Here is a 16,025-nt window from a genome sequence, read left to right on the forward strand (position 1 = left end):
TTTGGAAACAATAGTCATAAACCCATTTAGTCACATAGCTTCTCCTTTCAAGAACTCGAAATTCAGGAAAAAACGTAAAGCTTTAGAAATTATAAATGAATTAAAATTTACTCTCATCTTTGAACTTTAAAGAAATAATCAAACTTCAACCTCGTTCTTCTTGGTATCAACTTGCCACACCTTGATTCTCCCCCTTGGCTTACTTTATGCCAATACTTTATTGGCTTACTATGTGTTCTGAGCTCCAATAAAAGTTTCAAAATTTAAAAAAAAAAAAATTAACTGTTTTTACTTTTCAGATCAGCCGGTATTATGGAACAAAACTGGAATGAAATATGCTTAAAGATTAATCTAAATAGTGTTCTGGGGAGAACTTCACGACCAAAAAATAAATAAGAGCTGCTCGTTATACTATCATTGCTTTCAATGGACATGTCACGTAAGAAATGTGCGTGGCAGGACAAAATCGTTAATTTCCACCTGAGAGGGGTTACAGGGATCAGGGAAGTGGATGGCGTGGATGATTTTCTCGGCAGGGTCATTCGTAAAGTGCACGTAGTGATGTGTTTGCCCATTTTAATTTTTGCGGCTCTAGAAATTTGGGGAGTGCTCTTGTCTTTATTGAACTCAAAAGAAGTGGTGTTCCAGAGAGTAATTCTTTATTCGCTGTTCTGCTCACTCATCAGCGCTGACTTGGTCGCATTTCAAACAATGCATCTACAACAATCTAGGTCAATAAAATTAATAAAATTTCTCTTTTATTATCATTCCGTTATTGTTAAATGGACGTATTTTTGCTAAATGAAACCAGAGACTGGTGGGAAAGAAGCAGTGTGCTCGTTTGTTGAGCGCCTTAAGAGTGAATGGGAAGTCTAGAGCACCAGTGACGTCATCGTCGATGACGCAACAGAAACGAGAAGATCGACGGTGGGGCTCTTTAACAGGATTTTAACTTCTCTTAACAGGAACATTAACAGGAGCCGTTCAGACTCTAATAAGGTTCCTAAGCGGAAATGTTGCTGGCAGAAACACAAATGAGGACGTCGAAGCGTGCATGAAATTTTTAGCATGTAATAAGGATAGTGTTTAAACCTCCCATGTAGCAGAGTTTCCAAAAATAACAATTCGATAGAGATAAATGGTAATTAAGCAGCTGATAAAAATTTTAAAATTGAATGATGAAAATAGTCAAAAATAGTTCTCAAAAACAGCGATCTCAAAGTGATTAATAGCTATTTCGTATTCAAAAATCAAACATGACTATTTTTGGCAAATTTGTATTCACATGTAAATTATAATTTGTATTTAATAAAAGTTTTGTTGTAATAAATAGACATTAATTTGACTACGAATAGCTTATTTATCACCATCAATCTTGGGATCGTGTTACATGGGTGTGATTAACATGAACCAACGAAAAAAGATTTCAGAAATAAATTGTAGTACGATAGCCATTCGAATTTAGTATCAGACACGAATAGTAAATCCACATTACCCATTTTAGAAACTTACATCACTATACAGGGTAATTCAAGGTTAAACGGCCAGACTGCAGGAGCCGAAACACCCCCAAACCCCCTCTTAAAATTGAGATGTCGATTTTTTGCAAACCATTTATGAATTCAGGGCATAAAAGTACAGGAGAATATAAATGTTCATGAGATTAGATCCACAGCTAGGGTGTTTCTTATTTTTTAAATTTTCGAAATCGAAGGAGGTCCTGGTCTTAAAAGTTGATGTGTGGATAGATTAGAAGCCCTGTGCAAGGAAAAAATTTTAAAACAATTTTTACCCGGTGCTCAAACGACTTAAGTGACACAGGTTGAAATTTGAGGTTTTTAGACAAAATAACACTGTTTCCTAGTGGAAAACGCCGAGTTACGGCCCTTAAGGGCGAAAATTTCGTCCGTTTGGTCGTATCTGCAACATAAAAGCCGCAAAACACCCGAGAAAGGCGCGCGCAAGGAAAGACACTTGGGGCAAAATGGACGCGCCGCAGCGCAACGCGCGCGCGCGTCCTCTGCACTGCCCAAGCGACATGCCGCATGCCGCACACACGCACTAAGCTTACGCTGGCCCGAAAGTTCCCGTACGTTGCAATGTATCATTATGAATTGACCTAGATACACACTAACATTAAAAACAAGGTTGAAACGTATAAATACATCTAAAAAACACATTCTCTTAATATGATATTGGCTATAATGTAGGAAAATCAATTTCAACAAATTAAACAATTCAAAGTTAATCAACTAAATCAAATAATCGACAGTTTACTTAAAGGCTAAGAGTCTTCAAATGTTTATCCGACTATTTTTATTATATTTGGATGGTTTTTTGTGACTTTGGCTGTGACTTATAAGAGATCATGAAAAGAAGCTCTTGTTCGTATCAGGAGTTGGCAATTCAAGTACTGACTCCTTTGTAAATAAACTTCGCGTGAAACAAGATGGATTCAGTATGATTTTCTCTGAAGCAAACCCCAAAACTTTAAAAAAAACTCCCTCAGTTAAGGCCGTATTTAAGGAGATATCCCCGCTTTCCCGTGAGTCCTTCGTATTAAGCCAAACTTTCTATGCAAGGATAAGGAGCAAATCAACGGCGTAAGTTCGCAATCACGTATCTCGTTTGCGGTGTCTGTAAATCTTCGTCTTTATGTTATTTTTTAAAGGAGAACAAACTGATACCATTCCTTGAAGTTTATGCAGAACTTTGTTTGCACAGAGATGAAAAATCACGGTAGTTTAAAGAATTGCTGTTGAGTCGTTTTCCGTTTAAAAAGTATAGTAGGTATGACAGGAAGTCTGCGACGTCACAAACCGAGTTGTGTGGTTGCTGACTTACAACGTTGAAATGAATCAGCAGGATTGCCATGTTTTCAGTTTTGGAAACCCCAAACAAAGTGGCTGCCCTGTCAATGTATTATTTGCTCTTTGCGTGGAGAGTTTGACTTGATACAGTGGCGGACTCTCAAGATGGGATGGGACATTCCCTCCATTACAGCATCAACTTTAAGAGTTTTTTTTCAGTTTTGGAGTTTGGCTCGGAGGAGACCGGTGAAACCATCGTGTTTCTCGCGAAATTGTACATATGAATCAGTACACAAATCGCTAATTCCTGACATATGCAAGATCTCCATCACCTTCCGATGTTACCTATCCTCCTGTTGTGCGCGGGCATCTCTTTAATTTTGCGTGCAGCATGATCATTAACAACTTTTATGACTTAACTACAGTAAAAGCTCGTTAAGACGAAAAATGAATTTTTTTTACATCGACAATTATGGAAGTATCAAGGGACCGAAAAAATTTCGTTTTAAGCGGATTTGCGTCTTAAGCGGATTTGCGTCTTAACCGTATTTCGTCTTAACGAGCTTTTATTGTACTTTTTTTTAACCTCTAAATATTCGGAAGTAAATAGCCATGGGGCTGGGTAAGAGTCCAGAAATGAAAATGGCAAATTCATGATATTGAAAAAAGGCTCTAGTGTTGGTTGTGAAGAGGACTGGCATTACCGGGCATTCTTCAGAGTAGGTACACATTGAGGCGGACATCTGCCATATTGGAAAAATTAAAAATGACCCCGAAAAATGACCAGGAGGTCATCGCAGACCTCAAGAAGTTTCGCAGCTTTAATGAGAGTACCTACAGCAGCTAGTGTTGCGTTCCGTAATTTATCCGGCCACGTACGTTACCAATGTAAGTAAAAGTTTGGTTCCCTTGGCATAATTGATGAGAGATTGTCATCGGACACCAAAAGAGTCTTTGTTCACAACATGAAACACAATTTAGGGTTTCCTAATCCGCCTATCCGCCAGAACGTACAATTTAACTGATGTCTAGGGTCACATTTGAAGACAATTATTTTCATGATCTCTTATAAGTCACAGCCAAAGTCACAAAAAACCATCCAAATATAATAAAAATAGTCGGATAAACATTTGAAGACTCTTAGCCTTTAAGTAAACTGTCGATTATTTGATTTAGTTGATTAACTTTGAATTGTTTAATTTGTTGAAATTGATTTTCCTACATTATAGCCAATATCATATTAAGAGAATGTGTTTTTTAGATGTATTTATACGTTTCAACCTTGTTTTTAATGTTAGTGTGTATCTAGGTCAATTCATAATGATACATTGCAACGTACGGGAACTTTCGGGCCAGCGTAAGCTTAGTGCGTGTGTGCGGCATGCGGCATGTCGCTTGGGCAGTGCAGAGGACGCGCGCGCGCGTTGCGCTGCGGCGCGTCCATTTTGCCCCAAGTGTCTTTCCTTGCGCGCGCCTTTCTCGGGTGTTTTGCGGCTTTTATGTTGCAGATACGACCAAACGGACGAAATTTTCGCCCTTAAGGGCCGTAACTCAGCGTTTTCCACTAGGAAACAGTGTTATTTTGTCTAAAAACCTCAAATTTCAACCTGTGTCACTTAAGTCGTTTGAGCACCGGGTAAAAATTGTTTTAAAATTTTTTCCTTGCACAGGGCTTCTAATCTATCCACACATCAACTTTTAAGACCAGGACCTCCTTCGATTTCGAAAATTTAAAAAATAAGAAACACCCTACCACAGCCGTTGCCAAAATTCCGGAAAAACTATTTACTTTCTTAGTGGGGCCGTAGCTCCAACTGGGGCACGTTTGGAAACAACTTTATAAAACAAAAGAGTCTTATTTTGACCCACAGAACACGCTCCTGTAGTCTGGCCGTTTAACTCCGGATCAACCTGTATTTTGAGAATATTGACTGTTTGTTTCTACTCCTCGTGCTGATGACACTTTTCAGATTCGTTACGTGCCTACGTAATATCTTGGACCGAGATCTTCACTGCTTGTCAGGCCGAGCGGATAAATTCCTGTGGTACAAAGACAGATCCACCAATGTATTCCTCGTGTTCATGACTTGTAGCATTTACAGTGTGGGTGTATTCACTGGGATCGTCTCCCCGCTCGTGAAGTCTTATGTGGCCGCCGACAAATGGTTCGTTGTGTTACCATTGTGGTACCCGGTTGACGTCACTTCGTCCAGATGTGTTCACTGGTGTGCCTTTGTCTGGGAGTATGTCATGATCTGGTACACCTGTTTTCTTTATGCATCCATAGATGTGTTGTATTTGTACATTATAATGAGCACTCGTGTCAAGTTTGAGGCGCTCGGTCAGTTTCTGCGCGATGACGGTGGAGGCAGAATATCTCCGTCTCAGACATCTTGGAGAGGACCCGCCATGTTCAAAGAAGGTAAAATGCCTACATAATTACAAACTAATTGGACGTGTTTCTGCTAAACGGAACTAAGCACCAAAAGTTCCTTTTGAGGATTTTAGAATCCCGGATAGTGCGTTCTGTTAAACGGAACTAAGCGCCACACATTGGTTCCAGAGCCCGATTTAGGCGGCATTAATTAGAATACCACCTTTATTGGCGTGCCATATATGTTTATAGGTGTTTTTTGGGTCGCTGATAACGAATTTAAAGTCAATTTTACCCTATCGTTAACTACAATATGGTAAATACGCATAAAACAGCAAATTCACCCTCATTACGGGATTGGTAATTTGAAAACTTGCCTCAGTGATTGAACTATGATAATTTTGACAAATTTAATGTTTACTCATTGAAGAGAATCAATCATTCTAGGTACTAAAAATAATTTCCAGTTGATTATTCTTTTTTTTGAGGGGGGGGGGGGGAGCCGTTGTCACGTTACATGACTTCAAGAAGTACCAAATCTGCACGATCTAGTTTGCCAATATACTGCCGGAATATTGCAGTTTAAGAAACAGTATGTAGTACAAACATACTTAAAATAAAAGGGTGTCGCCCTGATTATACCATTTCGGCCAATGATCAGGAAACAGGCACTAAACTTCTATACCAATTGATTTTTCAATACGACAGCACGTTCGCTTCTAAATGTGAAACATATTTTGTTTGCATGCCTGAAACTGGCAAAATATATTTGCCTCTACTTGATGCCTAGGATTTGTACTAATGAGAAATGGCCGTTTGAAAGGTGTCGGAGGGTAACAATGTCGTTGTTTTCAACTGTTTTTGGGAGTATTTGGTCATTTTTAACCAGGAAAAATTTTGTCTCCATAGAGTTTTGCAGACCCATAAAAATGATAGTTTTTGTAAATCTTTTGGAAAATCGTTTCAATAGACTCCTGTTTGGATTAATATCTTGGAATGACATGGTTTTATAACATTGCCTGAGAGGACGAACGATATCACCCGCCCGTAACATGCCACATCCAGTACTCATGAGAAGTGAGCGGGCGACCTTCGAAAGGCTGTATTTCGAAAACCGGCAAAAACCGGCAAAAGAAATTTGCCTCTACATGATGCCTAGGATTGGTACTAACGAGAAATAACCGTTTGAAAGGTGTCGGAGGGTGACAATGTAGTTGTATTCAACTGTTTTTGGGAGTATTTGATCGTTTTTAGCAGGAAAAATTTTGTCTCCATAGAGTTTTGCAGACCCATAAAAATGATAGTTTTTGTAAATCTTTTGGAGAAACGTTTAAATAGACTCTTCTTTGGATAAATATCTTGGAATGACATGGTTTTATAACATTGTCTGAGAGGACGAACGATATCACCCACCCGTAACATGCCTCAAACAGTACTCATGAGAACTGAGCCGGGCGACCTTTGAAAGGCTGTATTTCGAAAACCGGCAAAAACCGGCAAAAGATATTTGCCTCTACATGATGCCTAGGATTGGTACTAACGAGAAATAACCGTTTGAAAGGTGTCGGAGGGTGACAATGTAGTTGTATTCAACTGTTTTTGGGAGTATTTGATCGTTTTTAGCAGGAAAAATTTTGTCTCCATAGAGTTTTGCAGACCCATAAAAATAATAGTTTTTGTAAATCTTTTGGAAAATCGTTTCAATAGACTCCTCTTTAGATTAATATCTTGGAATGACATGGTTTTATAACATTGCCTGAGAGGACGAACGGTATCACCCACCCGTAACATGCCACATCCAGTACTCATGAGAAGTGAGCGGGCGACCTTCGAAAGGCTGTATTTCGAAAACCGGCAAAAACCGGCAAAAGAAATTTGCCTCTACATGATGCCTAGGATTGGTACTAACGAGAAATAACCGTTTGAAAGGTGTCGGAGGGTGACAAAGTAGTTGTTTTTAGCCATTTATCTGGAAAATTGTGTGAAGTTAGCGTAAAATTCCGCTATGTCCAAGGGTTTATCTAGAGCTTTAGACTTAATCTAAGGATATGAATGAATCATGGTAATCCTTAAAATGAACTTGAATTTTCGGATTCCAGCCTCAAAACGGTGTTTCTTGGCCTGTAGTGGCTATGCAGCTCGATTAGAAACACCACTTTACTGTTATAAGCGAGGAAACAGATAGAACCGCGGAAAGACGGGCCTGCGCGCTCACCTTTGGAAGCTTATCATTTCGTTATTACTCATCCAAGCATTATGATATTTGGCCGAAATACTCTCCAGAGTATGTAGTGTCGACCAGTAGTGTTATTTTTCATTTATTCCAAAAGTCATTTTTTCGAATTAATGCCGCCTAGATCGGGCTCTGGAACCAATGTGCGCCATGGAGAAGCATTGTGAGTTTAGGACGGAGCGAGCATCGCGTTCCGCAACACCCGCCAATCCAAGCCCCCCTCTCCCTTCCTCTCCCTATGGCGCTTAGTTCCGTTTGATAGAAATACGTCCAATTGTTCATTTTTGAGTTTATCTTCTTTTTTTCTTTTTTTTAATAAATCATTATTGCATACATAATAAGCATATGAAGATCAACCAGCTGAGGTCTCAAATATGATTACACTGCATGTATATCAGCAGACCAAAAGAGGTATTTGGCTGAAGACGTATTTAGGATTTCTGGGTCCCTAGACGCAGTCTGTGATGCGGGCCCCCCTAAGTGCCCACCTCCTCGGAGAGGGCGAGTCAGTGGAGCTAATGGAGCTGAGATTGATGTAATTAAGTAGTATTCGATCTGGTTGTATTCAGTGGTTAGAGCAATTTTAAGTGTGTCATGCATGCTATTCTTAGCAAATTTTGCCGAACTACTTGATGGATGTAAGTATAAACACACGAGCTCAAAACCAAAAATACTCTAACTGAAAAACAATATACCTATTTACTTCTGAGATTCCGAAAAAGTCAAAAATCCAGAGCATGGGTCAATTTTTGTCTCCTTACAATTTTCTTTTTTTAATTTTTTTTTAAAAAAATTAGTGCCGAAAAGAAAAATTAATAAAAGAAAGTTTGGATTTTTGGCTCACACAATTTTCTCCCCTTAATAGTGATTTTCTTTTTTCCGCAGGAAAACAAGCAGAATGGACGTTTGACCTAAGTTCCGTGACAGATGATAGGTTTAATAATATTGAGGACTTACAGCACGAAAAATTAAGACGAGGTCTGCAGGACTGGCAAAAACTGAAAGGGTACTCCTGGTTATTTCATTACTCAAAGTGTCATCTATGATGGTGGAATGGAGGGACTTTATCAGCTTATGACCTGCATGAAAAAATTATCATATTGTTTCGAGTATTTCTAGCATGATAATGAAGATAGAAAGTCTTGGGCAAGTTTAAGTGGTGAAACATTTTCACTTTCAAATAAGAAATTATCCGAGTCTGCTAAATCGTTTAAAACCGTGTTTTTAGACAGTTTGATTTATCCAAGAATTAGCTCTTTCTTGGTCAAAATTGGCGATTCTGTACAAATTTTTTTATCGGACACAGAAGCGTAAACTAAAGTACAGTATCTTAAAATATCCTTCAATTAAGTTGTAGATCTCATTTATGAGATGTTGACAAATAGACCAAACCGGAAACTATTCCGTTCGTTGGAACGGACATTTTCCCGAAAAGGCAACCGAGTTTTCGCTTTTTCCCACGAACTTTTGGTCAAGAACTCATACATGTGCACGAATATAGTATTCCTCTACACCTTAAGAATCTTAAGGTGATTCGATGGACGTCATATTTTGTGTCAGAACGACATGCAATGTATCGCGTTGATTGATTCCATTTTTTCAGCTACTCGTCACTTTTCTCGAATTTTGAGATCGCAATTCTGTTGTCAGGGGACTGAAGAATTCACATAACAATTTCGAGAAACAAATTCAACGTAATAAAGGCGTGGTTTTTTTAGAGGAAAAGTATTGCAATCGATAGATTCCTTTCCTAAGAATGAACTAATTTTTCAGGAGAAAAAATATTTCTCCCCCCTGCATCGGGCATTTGCTTACGAGAGAAAGTGCCTCGTGAGGATTACTCGAATGCGATATTTTTACTCTGAAAAAACCACGCCTTTATTACGTTGAATTTGTTTGTCGAAATTTTTAAGTGAATTTTTTAGTCTCCTGACAACAGAATTGCGATATCAAAATTCGAGAAAAATGACGAGCAGCTGAAAAAATTGAACCAATCGATGCGATATATCGCACGTCGTTCTGACACAAAATATGACGTCTATCGAATCACCTCACACGATTAAGGAAGAGGAAATGAAACGATAATTATTAAATAAAAAACAATGAAAAGAAGAGTTGAAGGGGTAAGAGGGAAAGGAGCTTTATTGCAATGCAAAATTTTAAAATATCACTCGAGATCTATTTTTTTAAATTATTAAAGGTGGAATATTTTATTGGAAAAATTCTAGAAATTCTGCGTCAAACCGCAGAAGAAATCCATTAAAAAAAATCAAAAGGGAATTTATAAGCGTCGGGGGGGGGGGAAATAAATATATTTTTGAATGAAACTTTGCAATGTTGCAATGCAATTAATGTCCTTTGGCCGTCATCCCTTCATTTATTGGAAACGTCTGTTAGTAAGTTACTGGAAACTTTTCTAAGAGTTGCCATTCCGGGCCCGGCATTTAACTTTTGCGGATAACCTTGATTGTCACCACGTAAATGTTGAAATCACCATCACGCAAACAACGTTGAAACAATCGCACAAACAACTCCAAAATTAGGTGCAATTATTCGAATAGGTCTGCACCACAGCAACATGTCAAAGTCCACCCGTCAATTCCCAACTTGAGCATCTTTTTTTGTTTCTCAAAACAGACATGCTAAGCTTATTCCCGAGATTTTCAAACCATACTTCGCCGCAAGTTTCTCAGTAGGAATGGTTGCGAATACAGTCATGGCCTACGCAATGGTTTACGTAAGTATTCACACTAACCACCGCAACATTAAAATTACCTCCTCTCTTTGAAACATGAGGATACCGCTTCTTCGCTGATATTTCACTTGATATTTCCTCCCAAATACCTATTCAAGAAGTTTCCACAAGTACGTTATCGTAAAATAAAAAGGATAGCAATGAAAAAAATTGCTGATTATTCATTTTTTTTTCATTTTTATTTCCCAATGTTGTGGTGGAGTTGTATTGAAAAAATGAAGGATGAATATGTGTTAGGTGTTTTGTGAAACAGGATTTTTTCAGAAAAAATTGAAAAAGTGTTGAATGGCATAACGGCGTTTTTACTTTAGACCATGATCTTACTTTAGATCATGACCATGATACTTTAGCCAACCGACCATGTATCCGGACGAAAAATGTATTTCCCTCATTAACTTTTCTTCAACTAATCTAAATATACATGAAAACGCTTTCGTCCCGCTGAAAAAACAAGGGGAGTGTATTTAATAAGGTCATGTAAACTGCTAACTTCCGACTAAAAACGTCAATAAACATCAAATTTTAATTTAGAGGCGATATGGCATGTCAATATTTATAATTTGACAATATTTTTATTTTACAGTAGTCTCTCTTTTTAACAACAATTGTTACAACGAGAACCTCTCTATAGCTAGGAAATCGGTCGGTCTCTCAAACTTTCTATAACAAATGCATGTATTTTCCTCCCAACGCGACGACGAAAGGAGGAGGGTAACGGAACACCTATCTCTGTGACGAGCGGCCGTCGCGTCGGCCTGGCACATGGTTCAAAACGCAGGTTCAAAGCTAGTGATTTGCCTTTTAAAAGCGTAAACAATGACGAATTTCCAGCGGCTGCAAAGTCAGTGCAGATACTGTAGTTTCACAATGTTCACAAAGTTTCACAAAAAACTTAATGGTAGTTAGAAGTTGAAAAACGCTGATCCCAAGAGTTTAACACAGTGCGGTGAGCGCAAAACGCACATTAGCGCCTACAAGACTAGAAGAATACTTCACGCATTGCGCGTTCACTACCGTGCGCGCTTTAATTGTTGCCAGACCTACTGCGATGTACACCATTTCTGACCAGTGCACACCGCGAGCCTACAATCCTGGATCGAGGGATCGTAGAGATTTTGCACCCCTGAATGATGTCCTAAATTATTGAACAATTGAGGCATTTTTCGGTTAAAGAGCGTATGAGGCTTGCATTGCTGCTGTGATTGTGCAATATTTTATAATGTTGTCGGCAGCTATAATTCAATCACAATCGACTTAGTTCCTTACAAAAGTGAGGAAAAACTTGGAGCAAATTTAGGAAAGAATTCATGACAGAACTGTCGGATCAGTTATATTTACGACAAGAGAACCACGTTGCACAATCTTAGTAGCATTGGAAGTCTCATACGCCTTTTTACCGAAAAAGTCTCAATTTGATTTGCCTCGGAGATTTTCCGTCTTTTTCTGACTGTCTATAGTTTCACCAAGAATATTTATGTAGCGAGGACATCATCGGCCAGCCCCTTGAGTTCTCGTTCTAGAGAGAGATTACTGTACATTCAGTCGTTTTTAATATTGAATCAATGCATTTCATCAGTGCACTAAGTATGCGCTTTGCAACAACCCTCCTCTTTATTCGTCATGACTTCGCAAGAGTTGTATTTGATCAATAGGAATTGCGGCATTCCGAGTCAGTGGCAAAGGCAATAAGTGAATCTGCCATGTATATTGGATACGTTCTAGCAGCATGTTGGCACTTGGGCTCAATAAGTTACAATGCAACAGTGCTGCAAGACACTGTAAGTATTTTCCTACATGCGTCAATGGATTGAATATTTGTGTCAGGAACGAACTGGCTCACGGAGTGAGCGAGCGATTGTCTCTTAAACTTCACCAAAAAGGATCGTAGTGAGCCTGTATTATTGGAAATTTTCGGAGGTCTCTCTCTCCCAATTCAATGATATGTCGCATGGCCTTTCATGACAGCGTTCGAAGTTTCTGATAGGGTCATCTACAGTTAAAATCATCTTGCTTTACTTGAGAAGTTTGAGAATAAACTATCTGAGGCCTTCCTAAACCTTATGAAGTTCTTGTCACACCTCCTTGTACCATTTTAAAACGCTTTTATATTGATAGCTGTCCAAAGAAAAAATAACCACCTAAACATATTTCGAACATGAAATCCAAAATCACAAAATTATTTCAGATTTTAAATAGCGCATCGTATCAAAATAAAATTGTACCTCCTCACAAGGCAAGGAAAAGCGTCAAAATTACAAAAATTGTTCTTGAATATTTGAAAGTAAGTTCCGCAAAATGTTTAACAAAAATGTAGATTAAATTGTTTTCAAAAAATTAAAATAGGAGATGAGATTTTGAAGCACAGAATTTCGATGTGACTGTCTTGCATGGTTCTATCCGTTTGCAAAATTATAACAACATTTAAAATCATTATTTTTATTCTTCTATAGTATGACAATTTAAGACTCTGTTTGTGGGAAGATAGTTGGTACATGGAATCGCTCAAATTTAAAAAACTGTCTCTAAACTTCAGTATGGCCCTGAGTACCTCTTTCAAATTGAAAGCATTTTCCTTCATGCCTGTGGATCTTGAAACTTTCTCACATGTGAGTATACTTTTCGTTTAAAATATTCAGAGGCTTCAGAGGCTTCAGAGACTGTAAACAAGTATAACAGTAAAACCGTACACATATTTCACTAATTTTTCCAAAATTTTTCTTGAACTCGTTAAATTATGACTAGATGTGATTAAATCTCTGTTTCAGATGCGCCTATCCTCTTGCGAGGAGAGGGAGAGCTCATTTCCAAAACGGAAAACATAAACGGAAACATATCGCTGGCTGAAGTGCAAGACCACGTTTCTTCATCGCAGGCTTTTAAAATTTTCCCCTCTACTTTATTTTTTCTCAGAAGAGAAACAAGCCAATCTCATGGCTTGAAATGTACGCAAAATATTCTGCTAACAAAGAAAAAAACTCAAGATAGTCTACAAGAAATTACGCAGACTAGTTTTTCAAAGAAAAAGTAAAGTCTGGCAGGAAGTCTGCGACTTCGCAAATTGAGACACGTGGTTCCGCACTTTGGCCATCGATATATTGCAAAAATAAAGGGAGAATACCACATGTCTTGTGCAAGAGAAAAGTATGTGTACAATCACCACTGATAAGTTGCATATCGACGGTGAAACTACCAAACCACGTATCTCGTTTGCGGTGTTTAAAAATCTACGCTCACATTTTATTTTTCTGAAGTAGACCAAATCAATATCATTCCTTGAAATTTTCACGGAATTTTCTCCGCACAAAGAGGAAAAATCACAGAAATTTTCAAGACTGGATGTTAAGTAGTTTTTCATTTAAAAAATAAAGTATGACAGGAAGTCTGCGACGTCGCAAACCGAGATACGTGGTTTGGTAGTTTCACCGTCGATATGTGTTTCATTGTCAATTTTTTCGCGAAAAGAGACAATACATTTCTGGCTACACCTTTCCGTTTGATTTCATCCTTAAATTTTCGATCATCAAAACTTTCTCTCACCTATCGATCTATCAATAACACGTGTAAAATTTGACTACATTTTGCGACAAGGAGAGACTATTTTTATCTGATTTTAGATACAGCATATGTGCCATTAGTTTACATTGCCCTGCAGATAGGTGCTTTTATGGATACCTAAGCGAGAAATATTCCTCATTGTGAAATATATTCGTATCATTGTATGTACTCTCGAACAGCGTTAGATTCACTCTGTTGCAGACATAGCATGTAGCTTGAAATTGTATAAACCTACTCACGATATCACGATCGTTGAATATGAATATTTAGTGACTGATTTTTTAAATTTCAGGATACCTTAGCTTAATCATTTAATTGCATTTAGTGTTAAACATTTTCTGCTTATTTTTCCGAATATGAAGAGTTGTTGACTAATTTGATTTTCCTTCTCCGACTTATTTCAGACTATGAACCGGTCCTTCTCTTACTTCTTGTTCCTTCTTCAGCTGGCAACAGCAAAATAACGGGCCAGCTATAATTTTAACAAGTTAAAACATGTAATATATGTTATTTTATAAAAATGTACAATATATGTATTTGTGTTTGATATAAAAACAATGTCGGGCATCCAATCATATCATCGCACGAGGATCTACAACGATGGCGGCCGGATGGCGCTATGACCTCCTAAAGAGACCCACCATTTTAGAGGTCCGCTAAAACTAACCGATTCCCTTTATCATCCTTTCCCTCCCTTCTTCCCTATTACATTGAGATAATGATTTATTGATACAAAAGCTCATAAACTTTAAGCACGCTTACGTTATCAGATATAAGATGACCATCAGCCGATCCACCGAGTCAAAGTATGGAAAAAACGGTGGTAGAGCAAAAATGCTGAAAAATCCATTGCTCATACCAGAGAAAAAAGTGCAAAATAATTACTGGTAATATGATTTTCACTGGAACATTTCACGAGTCCTAAATTGCATGTTTTCGGATTGTTTGCATCGATAAGTTTTTAAAGGTTGTCTGCATTTAAAATGTAAAAGTATAAATTTTTCTTTTAAAAATGCAATTAACAACATAAAAGTTATAGTTTTTGATGATTTTCCGAACTTGTCTAATGAATAGTTCATCACGAGACAATCCGATACAAGCTGAATGAACATACATATAGTTACATAATTTTACCCGTCACCTATAATACTGTCGTGTTGAGGAAAAACGTCGCATGAGAGTTGCCAAATTTCCCGCGATAAAACATGTATTTTTGACAAAATTCATGAATATTTTTCCTTGAAATGCAGATATTTTAGATTAAATTGCATACTAAATTGTCTGAAAATTTTGGAAAAATATATTCACAAATTTCCCAGTAATTTCGGTTCTTATTGGAGGAAACTTAACAACGTCTGGAGGATCATACGGCGTTCTTCCTTAGCACGGCAGTATATGGCTAACGTCGCTACAAACAACCAATTACTCAATAAGGGAAACTATTATATTGTTAGGTTTTTTCTACTAAACGAGATTATTCTTCGTGAAGCGGGAACAACGAGTCGATTATTGAATTGCTATCGATCAAGAAATAGCATTGCCAGAATAGGGGCTTATCAAATTAAGGTCATTCAATAAAAATCCAACAATCAATCCGCAGGACATCCCTGATCACCATCTTGAGCTTTTTGACTGAATACGTCTGATCGCTGATGTGCGCTTAGGAAAAACGTTGTATGCATATTCGGACAGTGCCAAATTTCCATTGATAAAATATTTATTTTGAAAGCACATTTGTCTACAAATTGCTGTGCAGTTTTCAAATACTGCAGACAAAACTGAGGATAAAATTTTGTGAACGATTGGGAGAAAAACGTTAACAAGTTTCCTTGGAAATCTGTATTTGATCAAAATAAATTTTACAACATCTGAAGTTTTATACGGAGTTCTTTCCCATAGCACGGCAAATAACAAATGTAGGTCAGTCGGCTTTGGGATCTTGATTTTACCTGAATATCTTCATGCCTAAAATAGTGCTGTTGTAGGTGTTAATACAGCCAGACGCCCACAGACAACGTGTGCACACGTCATAATGGCCGCCTCACGTGATATCAAGGATTTTGACTCAACTAGAGTCGCGAGATCCAGTGGCGTGGCGTGCTTTGCGATATATCGATTGATCTGCCATTTAAACCTATGAAAAAGGATCGATAAACAGGGTGTTCGCGACGACCACCTTAATAATCGATTCTTTACCATAGCTTCAAATCAGGATATATCGATAATCGATCATTCACGCCTCGCCACTGGCGAGATCTTAATGACCTGCCCCGCCCACCAAATTTCCTCGTGAAAGAA

At 38.0% G+C, this 16,025-nt stretch overlaps 1 protein-coding gene across 1 annotated transcript; it reads left to right on the plus strand.

Moving 5' to 3' along the window:
* Positions 1 to 42: 42 nt before the first annotated feature.
* On the plus strand, positions 43 to 14,638 carry LOC109033105 (uncharacterized). Its single transcript, XM_072306573.1, has 7 exons — positions 43 to 731; positions 4,781 to 5,232; positions 8,303 to 8,423; positions 10,055 to 10,154; positions 11,825 to 11,950; positions 12,623 to 12,778; positions 14,132 to 14,638. Exons 1-7 carry the CDS (start codon positions 427 to 429, stop codon positions 14,189 to 14,191), a joined length of 1,320 nt encoding a protein of 439 aa, XP_072162674.1. The 5' UTR covers positions 43 to 426; the 3' UTR covers positions 14,192 to 14,638.
* Positions 14,639 to 16,025: the final 1,387 nt, after the last annotated feature.

The sequence above is a fragment of the Bemisia tabaci genome, chromosome 1, assembly GCF_918797505.1.
Source record: "Bemisia tabaci chromosome 1, PGI_BMITA_v3".
Lineage (NCBI taxonomy): Eukaryota > Metazoa > Arthropoda > Insecta > Hemiptera > Aleyrodidae > Bemisia > Bemisia tabaci.